At 40.0% G+C, this 21,100-nt stretch overlaps 1 protein-coding gene across 2 annotated transcripts in view; it reads left to right on the top strand.

The window, feature by feature from the left end:
• The window catches only part of LIPK (lipase family member K), a 42,461-nt gene that overhangs the window by 9,886 nt on the left and 11,475 nt on the right, over nucleotides 1-21,100 (top strand). The window contains exons 2-6 of one of the 2 annotated variants that reach the window (XM_045568086.1): nucleotides 7,405-7,520; nucleotides 9,518-9,635; nucleotides 16,828-17,026; nucleotides 18,077-18,186; nucleotides 19,414-19,550. In XM_045568086.1, coding sequence (XP_045424042.1) covers nucleotides 7,416-7,520; nucleotides 9,518-9,635; nucleotides 16,828-17,026; nucleotides 18,077-18,186; nucleotides 19,414-19,550 — 669 coding nt within the window. In that variant the 5' untranslated portion in view covers nucleotides 7,405-7,415. Of the gene's footprint in view, nucleotides 1-7,404; nucleotides 7,521-9,517; nucleotides 9,636-16,827; nucleotides 17,027-18,076; nucleotides 18,187-19,413; nucleotides 19,551-21,100 lie in introns of those variants that run through there. The other variant, XM_045568087.1, reaches the window with a different exon arrangement.

The raw sequence follows: 21,100 nt of genomic DNA, 5'->3' as shown, positions 1-21,100 counted from the left end.
ATGACATAGAAAAGAGGAAATTTGAGCAACATCTTGAAAAGAAGCTTGAAGAAATTTGAAGGAAGAATATCATTATTTAGCAATAGATTGGTGATAGGGTTTGAGGAAATCAGAAAATATAAGAAAATTTCTGTCTCCAGCTTTGAAGATTATGGAAAAGAAGAGTATAGAATTGAGAAGATAAAAGAGGAGTTGAGAAAGGAAAAGAGGATAATTTTATTTGGGGGCATGTAAGATTAAAGATTTGAAAAAGAAATCAAAATGGTTATGCCTTAAAGGTTCAGGGGGATATGGGATTAGAGCTCAGATGACTGGTCGGGGTAGGAAGTATGGGTTTAGATTTTTTTTCTCACCTAAGGAATGTATGAAAGCATGTAACTCGTGAGGGACAACTGAGAGAATGAGTATGAGGAAAAGAAAGAGTGAGCAGTGGACAGGATACATGATGTGTTGGATCAAGGAGAAAAGGGAAGGAGACCAGTGGACGTGGCTAGTGAACCGTGGAGCTGGGCACCAGAACTCCAGAGGTAAAGAAGGAGACGGGTGATCAGGAGACAGCAAGAGAGGTCCCACAACTTTGATTGTGGGATTGGTCTATTTTTTTCATCGTCTTCATTTAAATAGTAAACACAGGGACAAGCTCTCAAAGCCTCTGCTAAGTACCTGGTTGTGAATAGCAGATTAGTTTGGAATGTCTCTCTACCCCTTCCTAGATCTCTTCATTGGAGGAATGTCAAAGGAAAGATGGTGCTTGGTCTTTAACCCCATTTGAATGAATTTAGAAACACAGCACAAGGCATTCATTCACCTGCTCTTGGGCCTTTCTGTAGAGAAGATACATGCTGCCTTACATTCTTAGATTTTATAATTCTTTATGATTTAAATATACCATCTTTTTAACATTAGCTCTTTGGAATCTTGCAACAACCTTATTAGGGAGGCTACACAGGGCATGTATTTTTAGCCCCATGTGTTATCCCAGATAGAAAAAGAAAGGCCCACACCACAGGTCTTCAGTCTTCCTATTCTTTCTCTAGAGTTCTTTCATTAACCCCCAGTAACCCTCCTAATTCGACATCGTGACAGAGAAGAGGATAATAAACTTTCTCTCCTCTACGCACAGTTTGGGAAATAATGATGTACTTTACTGTCTGATCTTCAGAGCAAAAATAAGCTGAATGCATAATTGCCATAAAATTTCTGTTAATATTTCACATAGAAATATATAGAAACACATTGCTCAAGTCCAGCCATTTGTGTCTACTGGGAGCACCGTTTACTAACAATTGAACATGGGGAAATTGGTCAAACATAGCTAATTAAGCCAGGAAGTGAAAAAACAGCACCCTAATTTTCTAAACTTGTGTTATTTAATGTATTTCTTTCTGCTTGCTTTCTTTTCTGTCTCTCTCTTCCTGCCTTCCTGCCTTTTTTCTTCAACTTTTCTTGCTTACTGTCTCTCCTGGGGTAGGGAGAAGGCTCTTTCAGTTTGTTGTTTAGCCTAGTTACAATTATATAGGTAACATCAATTGCTGATAAATTTTGATCTTTTATCCTTTTGTCCAAGTAATTATCTGTTATATAATTGCTTCCTTCCTTGAACACACTTATTTTTCTTACATTTCTTTTCTCTATCTTTCTGAGTCCATTAATCAAGAAAAGATGAAACAAAAGAGTATATTATTACTGATGACAGGGATATGTGTTTTATTTGTATTCTACTTGGTTTCCTGGTATATATATGTAAGGAATTATATATATTATATATACATATTTGTATGTATGTGTGTGTGTGTGTGTAATTTTCATCCCAATTGTCAAATTCCTGGAGCTGTGAAAATATTATACATTTTACTGACATTTTATTGTGCATGTTCACATCAGCTTTGTCTCATGTCTTTTTATTTGGTTGCCAGTTAACTTGCATACACAGGAAAGTTTCTATTTTCTTATTTCCTGGCCCTATCCTATTTTTTCTTTTGTCACTGATAAGAATTTTATACTCAAATCTGTTAAGACAAAATTATTCCTTTGTTCTAATCTTTAAATGATTTTTACCATACCCAAAGTTTCTAACACCTATTAATACTTTGAAAATAATTTTATAAGAGGGAAAAGAGTGAAAAGAACTTGAGTAAAATAGATCTTGTTCAAATTCTAAATTGGCTTTTGCTAGCAGTGGAAAAATAATAATTATAATGATTAAGCATGTGCTTAATCCATGGTATAAAAAGTATAACTTAAATAGGTAAGGTACTCTATATAGTCAAAATGAAAATTATAAGTAGAAATAATAAGCAAACAGGCTGGGCACAGTGGCCCATGTCTATAATCCCAGCACTTTGGGAAGCCAAGGTGGGAGAATTGCTTGAGGCAAGATGTTCAAGATCAGCCTGGGCAACATACAGACACCCCGTCTCTACAAATAATTTAAAAAAACAATAGCCAGGTGTGGTAGTGTGCACCTACTGTAGTCCTAGCTACTCAGGAGGCTGATGTGGGAGAATTGCTTACGCCCAGGAGTTTGAGGTTGCAGTGAGCTATGATAGCGCCACTACTCTCTAGCCTGGGTGACAGAGAGAAACCCTTTCTATAAAAAATATAAAATTAAAATAAGAAAACAGAAATTCTTGGTTGCTCTTAGGATCCTATTTGAGAAGTGGTGTTTGTACAAAACATGCTGCCATTTTTCATAATTTAATTGAAAGAATTGTGCCATATTCAGTATGAGCAAGGCTAGAGACACAAAAGATGAGAAAGTTATAAATACAGGCGAAGTATAAAAAGTAGTTTTTGCCTTTAAGAAGCTTATTCATGGACTAGTTGGAGAGCCAAGATATATACATCTGAAACAACCACTGAATAATAGAAGATATGTTATAACAATAGCTATCATTTATTGACAGCCAAGCATTGTTAGATGTTTTATAGACATTATTTATCATCTTATTTATCACATAATTTCTTATCATCTGACACTAATCCTGCAAGTAGGCGTTATTAATATTATCCCCATGATTCAGACAAGGACACTAAGTTTCAAGGCAGTTAAACTAATTACAAGAGTCGCACAACTAATAATAACAACAGTGATAGTCAACACTTAGCAAGTGCCTACAATGTGCAGCTTTGGTGGGAGCACAGTGATGGATTTGGGGCACAGAAGCTGTGGCTGGTGGCCAGTCCTGTTCCCATAGTTGTAGATCTGGCAGCTGCATTCTCATGGCTGCCATATCCTCTCAAGGAAGTAGCTAGAATTTTAACTCAGAATTTTTCACCAAGTATTCATCATTAGCTTTATTCTGCTATTGAGACATGGAGATTCATCATGGAGCCATATGTAGAAACTGGGCTTTATGTGTTTTTCAAACCAAAGCGTGCTTAGAACTGCCTGTAGGGTCCTTGTACCTGCATATTCTGGCCAATTCTTACCTCCATTTCCAAACATAGTGAAGAATTAGGGTGTGGATTAACTAACAACGCTGTCCAAGCAACACCGTAAGCTCTCGTCAAGTGTCTGCTTGATGAGCCTGACAGCTCCTATTGTGGGGCGATGAGAAGAGAGGAATGAAGGTCTCTATTATTCCTGATAGTCTTTGCTTGAGAGATTGGTATCCTTGATTTCATCAACAATGTAGCTGTCAGTGCAAAATGCATTACTTACGAGAGCTGCCTACATATCATCCACATGCATTTGACGTAAAATATTTGAACCCAATGCAAAACCAAAAATGCACCAAGGCAGTATGCTCTTAAAAGTCTCATATTTTCCCCTGGCTGCAGCAGCTAGGGGGAAAAACAAAAGCAGCTATTAGAGAAGGGAGACTTTTGATCAACAGAAGAGAGCCTTATGACATTCCTTATATTGTCTTTTTGCAACCAAATTAGGGTAAGTCTAACAGCTGTCTCCACTGTCATGGAGGGCATCTGCCTGAAGAAAGTTTTGAAAGATCAATTTTTAATTTTCTTGCATCTTCGTAGCCCAAGTGATCCTTCTTTGTCAGTCTCCCAAGTAGCTGGGACTATGGCCTGTACCACTACACCCAGCTAATTTTTTTTAGCAGGATCTTGCTATATTGCCCCTGCAGGATGTTCTCAAACTCCTGGCCTCAAGTGATCCTCCCACTTCACCCCCCCAAAGTGCTGGGATTACAAGTGTCAGCCACCATACCTAATCAGTCTCATCTTTAAGGACTGAGAATCTCCTGAAATTAATAATGTCTGTCTTCTCTTAGTCTAATATCCTTCTATGCATTAGTGTGAACCAGCATTAATGTCTATGTAGGACACATGAGAAGGCAATATTCATCAGGAGAACTGACACAGAAACAGATCAAAGAAATAAAAGAATTCTTGGCAGATCATTAACAGAGATTCCTGAATCAGGCAGATTTACCCAACAATTATAGTTATGAGGCTTGGATAAGGCAAAGCAGGTAAGCACATCCCTGAAGAGAGGCTGTTTGGATTGGACTTGCCACTCCTTATGAAATGGAACACACAGAGACTCCTCTTGCCTGGGTGTGTCACCCTTCTACCCAGATTCATAACACAAGGGAGTGAAACAAAGGCAGCTGATGGGCTCCATGTCATGGCTGCAAAAGGCAACCTGTCATGACTAGCACATTCTTGTGCCATCCCTTGGGGCTAGACTCCAGCTCTTCCTACAAGCAGCACACTGTGCTAGCCATATAGCTGTCTTCCCCTGCACCATTACAGGACCCACAGGCTCTGTGGCTTGGCCGTTTCACAAGAGAGCTGGATCTGCTCCGATGCAGGCGCCCCAGGCTCACCTGCCAATGATTGTGACTCAGCGGCCTCAAAATACCACTCAGCAGAAACCAGAGCATCTAAACTGTCGATGTCTTAAGAAACAAGAGCAATTAAAAAAAAAATTCCTACTACCTTGCCATGAGATACAGTCCTGAATTAAAGGCATAATACACTCTCAAAGCTTACTTTCAGAGAGGAAACATGAGGCAGGATGAAATGAAACCAGTGCAGAAAGGTATCTTCAAAATAGTGAGTCTATCGGGTGTAGTCATTAAGATTAAATAACGTATTCATTTACTCCTTCATCCATCCATTTATTTGACAAACATTTATAACAACCTCCTTGCTAAGTCTTGGAGAGAGAAATGAGAATTAAACAGTTTTTCTTTTTAAGGAGTTCAGTCTAGCTGTTTTTCAAACTTTGGAATACACATGAACCACTTGTAATGATAGTTTAAAATGCAAATGCCTACGCCACCCCCTCCAATAGATTCTCATTCAGGTGGGCCTGAGCCTAGGTGAAATCTAAGAGTCTTCATTGTTTTTTCTGGTGATTATGATGCTTGGGCTCAGACACACAGCAGCCAGAGAGGCCTAGTAAATCTAGTCTGAATGGACTGAGTGGTTTAGAGCATAATACTTACCAGCATTCGCTGTAGACTCAGGCAACCTGAGTTTAGATTCTGTTTCCATGACTATCTATTTGACCTTGGGCAAATTACTTGACCTCTGTAAGACCCAGTTTCATTTTAAATAAAACAAGGATAATATTTCCTATCCATTGGGAATATTTTGAGAATCAAATGAGATAATATATATCTAGCACATTAGTTGGCATATGATAGGTGTTCAATACATAGTCATGATAGCAATAATAATTTTTGCTTTTGTTGGTGGTGTTATCACTGCCATGATAATGCACCAGAATTAACCTATATTAATTTATGTCAATATGTGATATTAATATATAATTAATCTATTATTAATTACATTTATATATATTAACACATATAGTTAATAGAGATTGTGACTTTGACAAAAGCCAAGGGAGAAATTCATGGAACTTTATATAACAGAACAGTGAAGGCATCGTGTGAAAAATCCTTCCACTTTCTGCAGGACAAGACTTAACATCTCTCTCATATTGTGAAGAAAGCAAAACAGATTAGCAGATAAAGTGTGTTTTCTAACATAATTTGAAGATCTGCATTTTATAAAGGCAGTAGTAAATGGGGGCTCTTCTGCAAAATGTTCCCCTCAGTTATTTTTGCAAAGTTGTTGTTTTGTTTGTTGTTTTTAAGCTTAAGTAGTTTCCAAGCCAAATGGGGAATACTCATAATTTTTCCCCCTATAATGTTCACAATTTTTAAAATTTTCTATTCAAATAATAACTTCTTTCTCATATTAAAGTAATACTGGATATAGAACATCTAGAAAGTATTAAGAACACTTTAAAAAATGAGAAAATAATCATCCAAATATTCACCATCTAGATTTAACCATAATTAAAATTGGGTGATTAGTCTTGTTTTTCTATTTACAGTTTGTTTTAACATTGAGCTCAAATATATGTACAATTTACATTCTGGTTTTTTCCCTTAATATTACATAGTAGCAATTTTTATATATCACACACACCAAACATTTGATAACTAAATAATTCCATCCTTTCTCTACCATAATTTATTTCACTAATCTCTTATTTTGGGAAATTTTACTATATTAAGATTATCATAAGGAATAATTTTATATATGATGTTTATATATATATTATTTTTCTTTTAGATAGATTCCTAAAAATAAAATTACTGAGTAGAGGGTATAAATATTTTTAAATTTTTTTTTTTTTTTTTGAGACAGAGTGTCGCTTTGTTGCCCTGACTAGGGTGAGTGCCATGGCATCAGCCTAGCTCACAGCAACCTCAAACTCCTGGGCTTATGTGATCCTACTGCCTCAGCCTCCTGAGTAGCTGGGACTACAGGCATGCGCCACCACGCCCAGCTAATTTTTTCTATATATATTTTTAGTTGTCCAGATAATTTCTTTCTATTTTTAGTAGAGACAGGGTCTCGCTCAGGCTGGTCTCGAACTCCTGACCTCGAGCGATCCACCCGCCTCGGCCTCCCAGAGTGCTAGGATTACAGGCGTGAGCCACCTTGCCCGGCCTATTTTTAAATTTTCAAGACATGTTAACAAATTTCTTTCCATAAAGGTTTTGCCAATGCTCACCCCCACTATCAGAAAAAAGTACCAATTTATCTGACAACTAGAGATATTAAATGTGCTTTGATTAATATATTGGCCATTATGTTTCTTTTTCTACAAATTATCTATTCCCTTCTTTTGTCTAGTTATCTACTGGAAACTTGATTGATTCTTGTTTTTATTTTCCTTACTTCATTTGTTCCTTCCTTCCTTCCTCTGTTCCTTCCTTCTTTTCTTTTCTTAGTAAAAAGTCATTTCAGATTTTTCATAGAATGAATTGAATAATTTAGTATATTACTTGTTAAAACATAACCTAGAAGTATATTTCTGGTCTCTCCCACAGTAGTGTTATAAAAAGATTACCCCAAATTTCACTTTGTAGAATTCCTCTTTGCTGACAAATATATTAACATTTCCTTTCCCAGGCAGACCCCGAATGTGGCAGCTTTTAGCAGCAGCATGTTGGATGCTTCTTCTTGGATCTATACATGGTTATCATAAGAAAGGAGGCACCACAAATCCTGAAGCTAATATGAATATTGTAAGTCATTCATGAAGATAAAACATTAAATAAGGAATTCTTAATTTGTCATCATTTTAGATAAAATTGTTGTGCCTGCCTAATTTTCAACAATTCCTCCAGTGACTAAATCTGTGCTTCCTCCTCTGTCCCTTGTCATGGCTAACTAATCCAAGATTTGAGAGATCTGACCCAAGTTGGAGCAGCAATAGTCCATTTCCAGGTGGTTTGAGTTACCATCTAATGGTGACTTCCTGAAGAGAAGGTGCATGAGTTAATCCTCATGATCTCTATAGAGTATCTTTGAGTTCTTCCTGAGGCTTTTGATAGAGCAGTTTCTTTGATTTTGTGAGCTATACCAGCGGACTTTTTTGAAAGTATCTTAACATGTAGGAATTCATGCCAGAAGTGAAATAGAATAGTGCTGGGGGGGGAAAAAGACAAGTGACAAATGTCCACTATGGGCTTCATTCCAGTGGAATACTCCATATTCCTGTATACATGGTACACTACTGATATCCTCTCCCACATCCAAGCTTATATTAGAATCTTAAGAAGAATGAAAATGCCAAAGTTTTTTTAATCAATGTCTCTTGTTATTCCCCTTCCAAAGTATCCAGTAAGTACCCCCAATCTTCTACCACACCACTGAACTCACCGTCTATGAATATACTTGTATGTCCTTAAATCCAAATTTCTCTCTTCCTCTACTATTTACCCACATTCGTTTCCTCTTGAGTATGAGTGATTTCTGGCTTTTAATCCTTCTATAATGATAACAAAAATAACAAACATCTGTGGAGCACTTATTTTATGTTAGGCACTGTTCTAGGTATATTACATATCCCCACAACTAATTTGTCAGGAGATACTATTATTAACTCTAATAGTAAAATGAGGCACAGAAAGGTTAAATAATTTGCCCAAAGCTAATAGTTAAGAAGAGGAAGAGTGAAAATCCAATGCCATCAGTCTGTCTCCACAGCCAGGGCTCTCCACCACTGCTCTATGTGGCCTCACAATTTATACATGCATCTGCATGCCTGAGCCTGACATGGGCAAATGCATAACCTTATGATAAGGGCATAGGGTTTGGAGTTAAACCTACTTTGGCATAAATCTTATCTTTATCTCTTCCTAGTGTATAATCTTGGAGAAATTATTCATCTTCCTGAACTTCAGTTTTCTCAGCTGTAAAATGGTACAATCTCTATCTCAAAGGCCTTTTGTTAAGGATTATTGGGACAAGTGATGCAAACCTGTATGCAGACGATAACCAATAAACACAAGTTCTGCTCTTTCGCATTTGTCTGTGAGTGGATAGCTACTGTTGACCACTCAAGACTCACTCTCTGTTCTTCTACACCTTTCTTCCTGCTTAAGAAGCTGAAATATAAGGACTAGGTCAACAAGTTCCCCCGACCTTTGGTTTTCAGTTCAATTCAGTAAATGGAAATTGTGAGCAGGCGATGAGAAGGAAAGAGGTTGAGGTCGGGTGTTTTATGGCCCTGGCTGCTTCCCTGTGAAGTCAACTTAGACAGGTTGTCTGCCTCAGTGTGGCCCTCTCTGCTTGACTGTCTCCTTCAGAGCTTTGGTAACTGCTTCCTCCCATCTTCTTTCAGGTCTAAGGGTGGTAACAGCTCACTTGTTATGAGCCGCAGGGTACTATACAATCCCCTGTGGTTTCCCTCATTAGATGACCATGAAATTTATTTGCCAAAACATTTTGAGAATGAATTAGGGTGCATAATAATACCAGGCCAACAGGCATAACCAGAAACTGTCCTGAGCAAACCAGGATGCAGGGCTGCCCCACCCTGCCTTACCTATGCCTTTGTATGCAACCCCTTCTAGAAATCCTCCCCAAATTATCCTCATATAATATTTCCCACTACATGCTGTCCCAACATATAGACTGACGAACAGTAGATTGCAATTTAAAGTACCATATTGTAATGCATGTATAAAAATTGAGAGATTACAATATAAAGGCATATATTTTCCTTTTCTCCTTTTAGAGCCAGATTATTTCTTATTGGGGTTATCCTTATGAAGTGTACGATGTTGTGACAAAAGATGGTTATATCCTTGGAATTTACAGGATTCCTCATGGAAGAGGATGCCCACAGAGAACAGGTACGACTTATTTTATTGTAGAAGGAGAAATATCTAAAGCAGAGAGGCTTAGATGCACTGAGAGGAGCAGGCCAGCTTCTGTTCTCAAATAGTTACACTATTCCCTTCCATTAGAGGAGGAAAATCATAACTCCCACCTCTCTGTTTAATTTGTATTTTTTCGTCTTCATTTTTAATTATGAGTACATAACAGTTGTATATCCTTATCCAACTGGGTACATGTGATGTTTTGACACAGGCATGTGAGTTAATCAAATCAGGGTAATGGGGTATCCATCACCTCATGCATTTATCATTTCTTTGTGTTAGGAACATTCCGATTCCACTCTTTTAGTTATTTTAAAGTATTCCCTAACTTATTGTTGATTATATTTTGTTGTATTATCAAATATTGTTCATTCTATCTACATAATTATATTTTTGCACCCATTAACCATCTCCACTTAATACCCCACTCCGCACGACCCTTCCCAGCCTCGCATAACCATCATTTTACTCTCTGTCTCCATGAGATCAATTATTTTTAATATTTAACTCCCACATATGAACATGTGAGATTTGTCCTTCTGGGCTTGGCTTATTTCAGTTAATATAATGTTTTCCAGTTCTACCCATGTTGTTTCAAATGGCAGGATTTCATTCTTTTTTGTGGATATATAAAATAATATTCCATTGTGTATATGTACCAACATTCATCTGTTAATGGACACATAGGATGATTCCAAATCTTGGCTATTGGGAATAGTGCTGCAATAAACATGGCAGTGCAGATATCTTTTTGATATACTGATTTCTCCTCCTTTGGATATATGAGGCCTGTCCAGAAAGTATCCAGCCATGTAATATGAAAAATGGAGACATTTATTGAAGGAGACACAAGATACAAGAAACATTGTACATAGGGCAATGACGCCTCAGTCTCCTTCAAAATAGGCACCTTGGGACCTCACACAGTGCTGCCTGCTACTGTCTCTTCCACTGTTCAAAACACTTTGCAAAATCCTATATCGGGGAATTGCTATCAGCTGTATTGTTGTATTTTCCTGAATCTCATCAATGGTCAAAAATCTCTTCCTTTTCAAAGGTGATTTTAGTTTTGGGAAAAGCCAGAAGTCCAGGGCACCAAATCTGGGTGTAGCGGGGGCTGAGTCACCTGGGTGATTTGATGTTTTACCAAAAAACTCTGCACAAGATGTGATACACGGGTGGGCGTGTTGTCGTGATGAAGCTGTCCATCACCAGTGCCCATAGCTGTGGCTGTTTTCATTGCACCGCATCTCTCAACCAATGAAGAACGTTGAGGCAGTACGCCTTATTAACTGTTTGGCCTGAAGAAATGTACACGTGATGGACAACACCTTCCCAATCAAATAACACAGATAACATGGTCTTGATCTTGCTGCGACTTTGCCACACCTCCTTCTGGTGTGGAGAACCAGGTGATTTCCAGAGGGATGACTGGGCCTTCGTTTCTGGATTAGAGCCATGTACCCATGATTCATTTCCAGTTATGACCTTCTTGAGGAAATCTGGTTCATTGGTAGCGGTTTGAAGTAAGTCATTAAGCACACTGTCCCTTCTGCTCTGGTAGCAGAAGCCGCAGAACGCATTTTGCCATGACACATTTTACGTGAAGATTCTGCATCAAAGTCTTGGACACAGTAGTTTTTGGAATTCCCAGATCAGCTTCTAGTTCTTGCACTGTCAGTCTGTGATCTTTGTTGATGGTACCCCATACACATTCAACATTCTTAGGTGTTCTGCTTGTTGCAGGCCTTCCAGAAAGTGGATCACTTTCAACAGATTCTTGACTCTCTTTGAAGCATTTGTGCCATGCTTTTATTTGTGCTGCATTCATTGCATTGTCCCCGAAAGCCTTCTGAATAATCCTAATAGTTTCTGCAGAGGAATGTTCAATCTTAACACAAAATTTGATGCAGATTCATTGCTATACTCGCTCAGTCATTTTGAATGCGATGGACACACAGTACACATGCTCACTCAATGGTGTCTAGCACCCCACTGACTAGTACAGTGAAGTTGTCACTGTTCACACATGTGTATTCCAGTCCACTCTCCGCTGCTAGGTTACATTGATTTGGCACAAACCATTCTCATTATATTAACAATGGCTGGATACTTTCCAGACAGACCTCATTGTATACCCAGCAATGGAATTACTGGATCATATGGTAGTTCTATTTCCAGTTTTTTGAGGGGTTCATATCGTTCTCCATAGTAGTTGTACTAATTTACATTCCCATCAACAATCCATGAGGGTTTCTCTTTCTCCTCATCCTCGCCAGCATTCATTATTGCCTGCCTTTTTGATAAAACCATTGTCACTGGGGTGAGATGATATCTCATTGTAATTTTGATTTGCATTTCTTTGATGACTAATAATGTTGAGCACTTTTTTCATATACCTGTTGGCCATTTGTATGTCTTAAATGTCTATTCAGATTCTTTGCCCATTTTTAAATCTGATTATTTAATTTTTTTCCTATTGACTTGTTAGAGCTCCTTATATATTCTAGTTATTAGTTCCTTGTCAGATAGGTAGTTTGCAAATATTTTCTCCCACTCTGCAGGTTGTCTCTCCCCTTTGTTGATTGCTTCCTCTGTTGTGCGTACTTTTTAGCTTGATGCGATTCCATTTGTCCAATTTTGTTTTGATTACCTGTGCTTTGAGGACTCAAGAAGTCCTTGCCCAGACCAATATCCTGAAGCATTTTCCCAATGTTTTCTTTCAGTAGTTTCATAGTTTTAGGTCTTATATTTAAGTCTTTAATCCATTTTGATTTAATTTTTTGTATGGCATGAGATAAGGGTTTAGTTTCATTCTTTTGCATATGGATATCCAGTTTACCCAGCACCATTTATTGAAGAGATTGTCCTTTCCGTACTGTATATTCTTTGCACATTTGTCACTATAGTTGTATGGATTTATTTCTGGATTCTCTATTCTGTTCCAGTCATCTGTGTGTTGGTTTTTATGCCAGTACCATGCTATTTTGGTTACTACAGCTCTGTAGTATAATTTGAAGTCAGGTAATTTCTCCAGTTTTGTTCTTTTTGCTCAGGATGGCTTTGGCTATTTAGTCCAGGCCCCAGGCTGCTTTTTGTCAGCTGGTGGTGGGGCTAGCCAGAACTTGGGTTTCTAGGTGGAGGATTTTCCTCTGGCCAGGCTGGTCAAAATGTTCCCTCTGTGGGCACCGGTAGAATTCCGCCCTGTGTTGTGTTCCTGTGTGCCAGGGCAACCCTGAGTTTCAATACAAAGTCCCACAGTCACTTCACTCTCCCTCCCCTGGGCACACAGATTCTCTCTCCACTCTGGATTCTGACCCAGCACTGCCAGGGGATGGAGCAAGGGTGGCGTAGGCAATGCAAGACTGCCTTTTCTGCTCTCTTCAGTGCCTCTTTCCTTGATATAACGTTAGAACCAGGTAGTATGATTGCTCACCTGATTTTTGGTTTTTCTGAAGGTGTTTACTTGAGTGGATAGTTGTTGAATTGGTGTTTGTGCAGAGGGACAATGGCTGGAGGTTTCTATTAGGCCACCTTGCTCCATCCCCCTCTCTGTTTAATTTGTATAACTCTTTGAAGTTGTAAATCATTTTCATATACAGTGTTTATTTGGTTTCTCCTTTGCTTTATGATTTTGTCCTTCTTCCAAACACAAAAAATACAACGTGTTCTTACTTTAGCGATACCACTGTCCAGTTTTAAAAACCAGAAACCTAGGAGTCATTCCAGATACAGCTTTTCCCTCACCTCCTACATGTGCCAATCAGCAACATCTATCAATTTTGCCTTCTAAATTTCTCTTTAATCTGAAAAACTCTCTCAGCTTCAACATGCCTCAAATTCAGGTTTGGACGTAATTTCTTCAACTACTACAATACCTTCAAACAGGTATTAATCTACTGTAGTCACTTCTCCACCCAAGTCAGTGCGATTTTATTTTTTTAAAGTAAATATGACTCTAGTAGTGCCTACCTAGAGGCAGCTGCTCAGCTCCTTCTCAAATCTCTGTCTGGTCGGGCCTGCCTGCCCCCACTCCAGCGTCACTGTGTCCATCATGGTGACCCATAAGTCCTATAAGGTGCCCACCTCTGACCACCGGACCTTCAGTAGCTGCTGATACACAGGGCTACCTGGTGCTCACATCAGCTCCTCGAGCTTCTCCCAGGTGGGCAGCAGCAGCAGCTTCTGGGGTGGGCTGGGCACCGCCATGGGTCTGGGTGGGGGCTATGCCAGAGCTGGTGGTATCAAGGGCATCACCACAGTCATGGTGAACCACAACCTGCTGAGCTCCCTTAAGCTGGAGGTGGACCCCAACATCCAGGCTGTGCCATCCAGGAGCAGGAGCAATCAAGATCCTCAACAACAGGTTTGCCTCCTTCATCAACAAGGTGTAGTTCCAGGAGCAGCAGAACGAGATGTAGAGACCAAGCGGAGCCTTCTGCAACAGCAGAAGACAGCAGCATGGAGCAACGTGGGAAACATGTTCAAGAGCTGCATCAACAACCTTTGGCAGCAGCTGGACACACGGGCCAGGAGAAGCACAAGCTGGCAGTGGAGCTTGGCGACATGCAGGGGCTGGTGTAAGACTTCTGGAATAAGAACAAAGACAAGATCAATCAGCATACAGAGACGCAGAATCAATGTGTCCTTGTTGCAAAGGGTGTGGATGAAGCCATGAACAAGGCAGAGCTGGAGTCTCCTCCAGAAGGACTGACTGACGAGATCAGCTTCCTCAAGCAGCTGTATGAAAAGTCCCAGATCTTGGACACATCTGTGGTCCTGTCCGTGGGCAACAGCCGCTCCCTGGACACGGACACCATCCTTGCCGAGGGCGGCGCCCAGTGCCAGGAGACGGAAGGTGGCCGAGCCTGAGAGCACGTCCCAGAGCCAGTATGGGGAGCCGCAGCCTGTGGCTGGGACGCACCACGACGACCTGCAATGCACGAAGACGGAGATCTCCAAGGGGAACCGAATCGTCACCAAGCTCCAGGCTGGGATCGAGGGCCTGAAGGAGCAGAGGGATGCCAAGCAGCGTGGGAAGCTGGCCACTAAGGCCTCCAACGCCAAGCTGGCGGGCCTGGAGGCCACCGGAAGGGGGCGGAGCAGGACGTACCGGGAGTTGACGATGGCGTCAGGCTGGTCGTGGATGTCGAGATCGCCACCTACAGGAAGCTGCTGGAGGGTGCGGAGAACCAGCTGGAGTCGGGGATGCCCAACACGAAGATCCATTTGGTTCTGGCGGGGGCCCCACTCCTCCGGCTGCGCCAGCTCCTCCAGGGCGGTGGTTGTGAAGATGGAGACCTGCGATGGGGAGCTGGCGTCTGACTCCTCTAAGTCCCGCCCAGGTGAACAGCCGCTGCCCCTCCTCCCAGACTACCCGCCCCTGGGCAGCTGTGCAGGGGAGCTTCGGGAACAGGAACCACGGAGGCCCAGCCCCAACCCTCAGCCCACCCTTGAGGGGAGTTTACTGCTTTGGGTACCCCCTCTTGCCCATGTCCCCAGCTAAAAACCAATTCAATTGTTTTTCCCAAATAAAGCCTCAGCTAGCTCTGCCAAAAGATATATACAGGGTGTCCCGAAAGTTTCCATACAAAGGAAAAATTTTGTAACGGATAATTTGTAAATAAAGGTAGATTTAGCTACAATTTCCCATTTTCCCTATGTATGGCAACGTTTGGGACACCGTGTGTGTGTGTGTGTGTGTGTGTGTGTGTGTGTGTGTGTGTCCCCATCAGTTTTGCACTTAAACTTCGTTAAAGAGCCCATTTTGGCTCCCTGCAATGCAGCTTGCTATCGGTAGAATAAAAGAGCGATTCATTTGGCAGAAACCATTTATTTTCTTCTCTCACATCTTAGCTTCTTTTATTCTTTTACATTTTGGCTAACAAAATATCTCGATATCAGAGGGTTAATTATTTGAAAAAAAAAAACAAACAAGCCTAGATTTGTAAAAAGAAAGGGAGATGTAATGATGTTGCCAAGTATAGAGCCAGTGATTTCCCAATATACCTCCATTACCTTTGTTAATACTCAAGAGAGCTTTTAAGTCTCCCCAAACTTTTCTCTTATCATTTCTGCCACATAGCTGCTAAAATGCAAGAGATGGAACGTTCTGGGGGCTCGGATCAGAGGGAGGCTATGGGCCGCAACTGCCGTTTGGTGGTACTTAACTTCGGCAGAGTTCATAACACCTCTTCTTTCCCTTTTCTCCAAAAGGTGGATAAATGGACCTAGACTCTTAGTTCCTTGCTTCCAGATGGCTGAAGGCTGTCTGAGAGTCCAGTCTAGCCCACCCGCTCTCAGGAAGCCAGTCTAGCCCAAAAGCGACCTGAGGTAGAGTCCCGAGGTACCAACACAGCATCACAAACCATTAATAAAAAAGAAGAAAAGAAAAAAACCTAGCCACTTTTCTCTTTTCTGTCTTTTTCAACACCACTTTCACATTTCATTCCTTTTTTATTTTTCCTTTCTTAGTTAAAATGTTCCAATTCTACACGGGGATCAGGAATTTGATATCAAATTAACAATTTTACATTGCGTAAAATTCTACTTACAACCTTGCTTTTTGCTTTCTAACAATTCTAATGAAATGAAGCAGTGCCTATAAAATCTAGCATAGATTTAGCATATTGAATCTGGTGTTCAATAAACATTTAACAAATGGCATTTTTATTTCAGAAAACCTTCAAGTTTTGTAATTAGACGCTTCTTGAAAATTACAATGCTATTAATATGAATAACAGTAATAGAGTTAATATTTATTGTGCTTGACAATCTTTTATATATTTTAATTCTGGTTGAATTCTTATAACTACCCTATGAGATAGCATTTATTGTTATTTTCCATTATGCAGATAGGGTAACTGAGGCACAAAGGAAAGGGGTTAATACATATCAGAATGGATTTTGAACGAAGGCAATCTGACTCCAGCACCTATATAACACAATACATTATATATAACCCTTTACAATTGAGAGAGAAGACATAGAAAAAATAAATAACTTGCTCAAGTAGGTAGCTTGGACAGGACTAAATCCCAGGTTTGCCTGGCACCAAATTTCATCTTTTAATCTCTCTTCTATACCATAGGAATTTGGGAAAGAGATTTTTTTGTAGACACTGAAGAAGTTCAGACATGAAATTGTTATTGCCTGTGTTTTGCAGCTTCAAAGCCTGTTGTGTATTTGCAGCATGGCTTAATTGCATCTGCCAGTAACTGGATTTGCAACCTGCCCAACAACAGCTTGGCTTTCCTTCTGGCAGATACTGGTTATGATGTGTGGTTGGGGAACAGCCGAGGAAACACCTGGTCCAGAAAACACTTGACATTGTCACCCACATCACCGGAATACTGGGCCTTCAGGTAAGGAGAAAGTTACTAAAGCTACTAATGAATAAAGCGTGTACTTTGCTCATTTATGTGCATGGATACCTGTTGAATTTTCCGTCTCTGTCCAAATGCACCCAATGGAATCCACAAGAAGGAAACACATCCTTCTTGCTCTACGCAGGCTTTCTTCACTGATGAAAGGCCCTTATTATTGCACTGCTGTTTGTTTGAAAATCCACGCTTCCTTCCTGGTGTGTCTGTGTGTGTGTGTGTGTGTGTGTGTGTGTGTGTGTGTGTGTGTGTGTGTATCCTGGGAGAAGTAAGGAGAAAGCATGATTACAGAATGACTAAACACAATGTTGCCAGCAGCAGGCCCTGGGAGAGCCATCTGCTTTAGGAGCCAGGCCTGCCTGGTCACAGGGACAAACCCATTCACTCACCTAGGAGATAAGAACCAGGCCTTGGAGGTCATGCAAGCCCTTTGTTCCTTGGCCTCATTGCCAACCTTCTTTCTGAAAGCTATTTAGCATTTCCTGTTTGCATACCCCTGTGCAGTTGTGTCACTGCACCATCACAAATGACAAGATGATTCCCTTAGGTGAGGATTTCCTAAACCAAGCACAGTATCAGAAACACCTGAGGCCATTGATAAATATGAAGATTATCAGGCCTCTTCCCCAGAAATTCTGATTCAGTTAGTCTGGGCTGAGGTTGGCAAATCTGTTTGCTTTATTATTCCGGTTGTGTTTTTTTTAGTTTTTTTTTTTTTTCTAAGATAAGCATTCTAGGTAATTGCTCTTTTCAGAGAAGTTTGGGAAATCTGCTGTGGAATTAAGTGAAATATGACTAGCCTTACAGGAAACGAATCAGTAATTCTTAACAAATCAGATTTTGCTGTTTCCAGTTTCTTAAAGATGTTGACTCTTACATCTTCAAAAGTTGCACAGATGCATAATATCATATACTGACTCTAGTTTTACATTTAACAAAAACAAATATTTATGTCTGCAATGAATGTGTTTAAATATTCCAGACCTAACATGACACGTCCTTTCCAATTTTGTTGTTCCTTCTCTTTGGCAGTTTGGATGAGATGGCTAAATATGACCTTCCAGCTACAATCAATTTTATCCTAGAGAAAACTGGACAGGAGCAACTCTACTACGTGGGCCACTCCCAAGGCACCACCATAGGTGTGTTTGGGGGAGATGTGATCGAGAATGTCTGTGGTTCTTCTTCCATATTCATGGAAGGGATCAGTGTATCTTCTGTCCGTATAGTCTCTAGTTTGGAGACTTGATTTGGGAAATCATTTCCTCTTACTGGTTTCTGAAGAGTAAATAAAACAAAGGTGACAACAGGGAATCTCTCCCCATTGCTGCATTTGGAGGTTGATAAACAAGCCTGAAAGAGAGAAAATTATTCATTTATTCACTTGTATACCTGAAAAACATTTGTCAGACACTAGGTTAGATGCTGGGGAAGCAGAGACATGTGGTATCCAAACTTCCCTTGAAGATATCGGTCTAGTAAAGGACATGAAAAAGAAAGCAGAGAATTACAAAACTCAGTAATCATATGCTACAAGCAGTGTGACTTTAAGTTGTCTGGGAGGCGCTGGGGTAGGCACGATGTGGGGAGGGCCGTGTTGGCAGTGCTGTGAGGCCTCACTGTTCTCCTTTGCCTAGAGGCCTCAACAAGACCAACAGGATTTCCACCAGTCTCTTTTCTATGACTTAATCCTAATCAGGTTTCTGGTGGAAAGTAGGTCTTTGTACACCTGTACTGTACCATGCATCTTACATACATTCTCTCATTGGAAACTGCAAACATCTGAAACCATCATCATCCACACTTTACAAAAGGGTGAATTGAGGAATCCTTTCTAACGGAGACAGCGCAACAACTCTTACGTTGTATGTATTTAATGAAGGTTGTATATGTAAATTTATATGAACTTAATCTTTATAACAATCATCCTATAAGGATTTTATTATCCACGTTTATGAATCGAGAAGACTGAGACTCACATAGGGGAGATAACTTGCCCAAGTTTTCCCACAGCTAGAGAATGGGAAGACAGAATTATAGCCCAGTTTTGTCTGATATCAAAGAGTATGATCAAGCTAGAATAACCCTTAGAGTTTTCCTAGACATGCTCCACACTCGATGTTTGAACCCTCTCTTCAATATTCTCTATAAGTAAACTTGCACTCCTCAGAGACAAAAAACTCAATGTATTCTGAATTAGCTCATTTCACCCTTGAGAAATTTAGAAATTCTTCCCTACAAATGGTAATAACTCTTAGTTGTTTTCTGTGGTTTTTTGTTTGTTTTATTTTTTAATATGGCTACTTTTACTACCACTTAAAATGAATAAATGTTTTAAAATTATGAATGAGTATCTTCTTGCCTTTCAGCTTTCATAGCCTTCTCTACAAACCCAGAGCTGGCTAAAAGGATTAAGATATTTTTTGCACTGGCTCCAGTCGTCACAGTAAAATACACCAAAAGTCCTATGAAAATATTAGCAACTCTTTCCAGGCGACTGGCCAAGGTATGTGACTTCCCAAATTTAAATCTGATATAACCAAAAGGAGCTCTATTTGCACGGATTTCAGGAGAAGGCAAATGACATTTTACAAACTTCTGAAAATATAATAAGTGTTCAAGGTTTCCATGTGGGTCTACTGATATAGTACAATCTTATTAGCAGGATTCAGGGAGCTCACTCTGATGCCAATCTACCCTACTGTCTTCATCTATATGTAGATGCTTCTCTCCTATGCCTCAATCACAGCTCAGGCAAAAGTGATTTGATTGACTTGTTGGATTTAGTAGGTTAACTTTCTCTTGGGTGAACCCTAATTTTTCACGGGCAGCATAGCATAGTAGTTGGGTTCATAGCATGGAGCCAGAAAGCGTAGGTTTGAATCCTAGTCTGCAATTTGCTAGCTGGATAAATTTGGTCAAGACCTTAAATACTCTTCATCTGTAATGTGGGGATAATAGTCTTTGTTCATAGGGCTACTGTGAGGATTAAGTGAGTTAATTTAGCAAATCCTTCAAAACCAGGCCTGGCATGCTGTAAGCCTTTAATAAACGTGAGCAATTGTTTTTGCCATCATTGTTTTCATAGAACACACCCTCCCTCGCCACTAAATGCCCAAACTTGTTTCATTTCCCGTCATTTCACAGGCTGTCATTATGCCAATTCCCCAAAACCTAGGACATACTCTAGGCCCCATAATCTCCTCTAGCTGATAGCTAACTAATCTGATTATTTACATAGTCCAGGTGAATCAGTCTCATGGGTTAATGTATTTTCTGGTTGCAGTTTATTTAACATGGGCTTCTCCCAAGTTAATCACCTCCCATGATGGTCCTTGTACTGTTCAGTGATTTCAATGAGAGCAGATGAAAATGAAACAATTCTTACAGAAGCCAAAAGATGTACAGAAGATTCTGTTTGTGGAGAGCTAAGAAAATTAGCCTATGGTAATTCAAGTGCATATCTCTACAACTCAGAAAGACAGGTAGCAGAGAAAAACGACCTGAATAAAACAGAAAATGCTCACCTTGCCCTGTTAGTACTTGTATGTAAGTATAATCTCTTATACCATTGAGATTTCAGTCTGGCCTGGTCCCACAATATTGGGTAAACAACACTGGACGTTTTGCTAAATTATTTCCACATTCCCACACAGTGAAGAGATATTTCGGGATGCTGGGATCTTTCCATTCCCCTCAATTTGCACAGCTCTTCTTCAAACTTTCCCATACCCTGACATGTGGGATGTGGTATAATTCAAGTCAATTCAGCCAAAAGATATCTAGGCACTGCTGTTTCAAAACCCTGGCATCAGAACACAGCTGTCTATAAGGAGACTTGCCAGCCAGTTGATATGACTGAAAATCAGGGTGTACGTGAGAGTGGGAGGAGATTCAATAAGGAGAGAGTAGGGGACAGTGGAAGACAGTTATGTTATGTTAAGAAGTTTAGACTTTGTTCTGTTACTGATGAGAAGCCACTGAAGAATATTAAATAGAAACATGGTTTGATAAAATTTGTAATTTTAGAAAGATTGCCTTTTATAAACTATAACT

Source organism: Lemur catta, chromosome 14 (genome assembly GCF_020740605.2).
Source record: "Lemur catta isolate mLemCat1 chromosome 14, mLemCat1.pri, whole genome shotgun sequence".
NCBI classification, from domain to species: domain Eukaryota; kingdom Metazoa; phylum Chordata; class Mammalia; order Primates; family Lemuridae; genus Lemur; species Lemur catta.
This window is presented reverse-complemented; position numbering and strand designations above follow the sequence as displayed.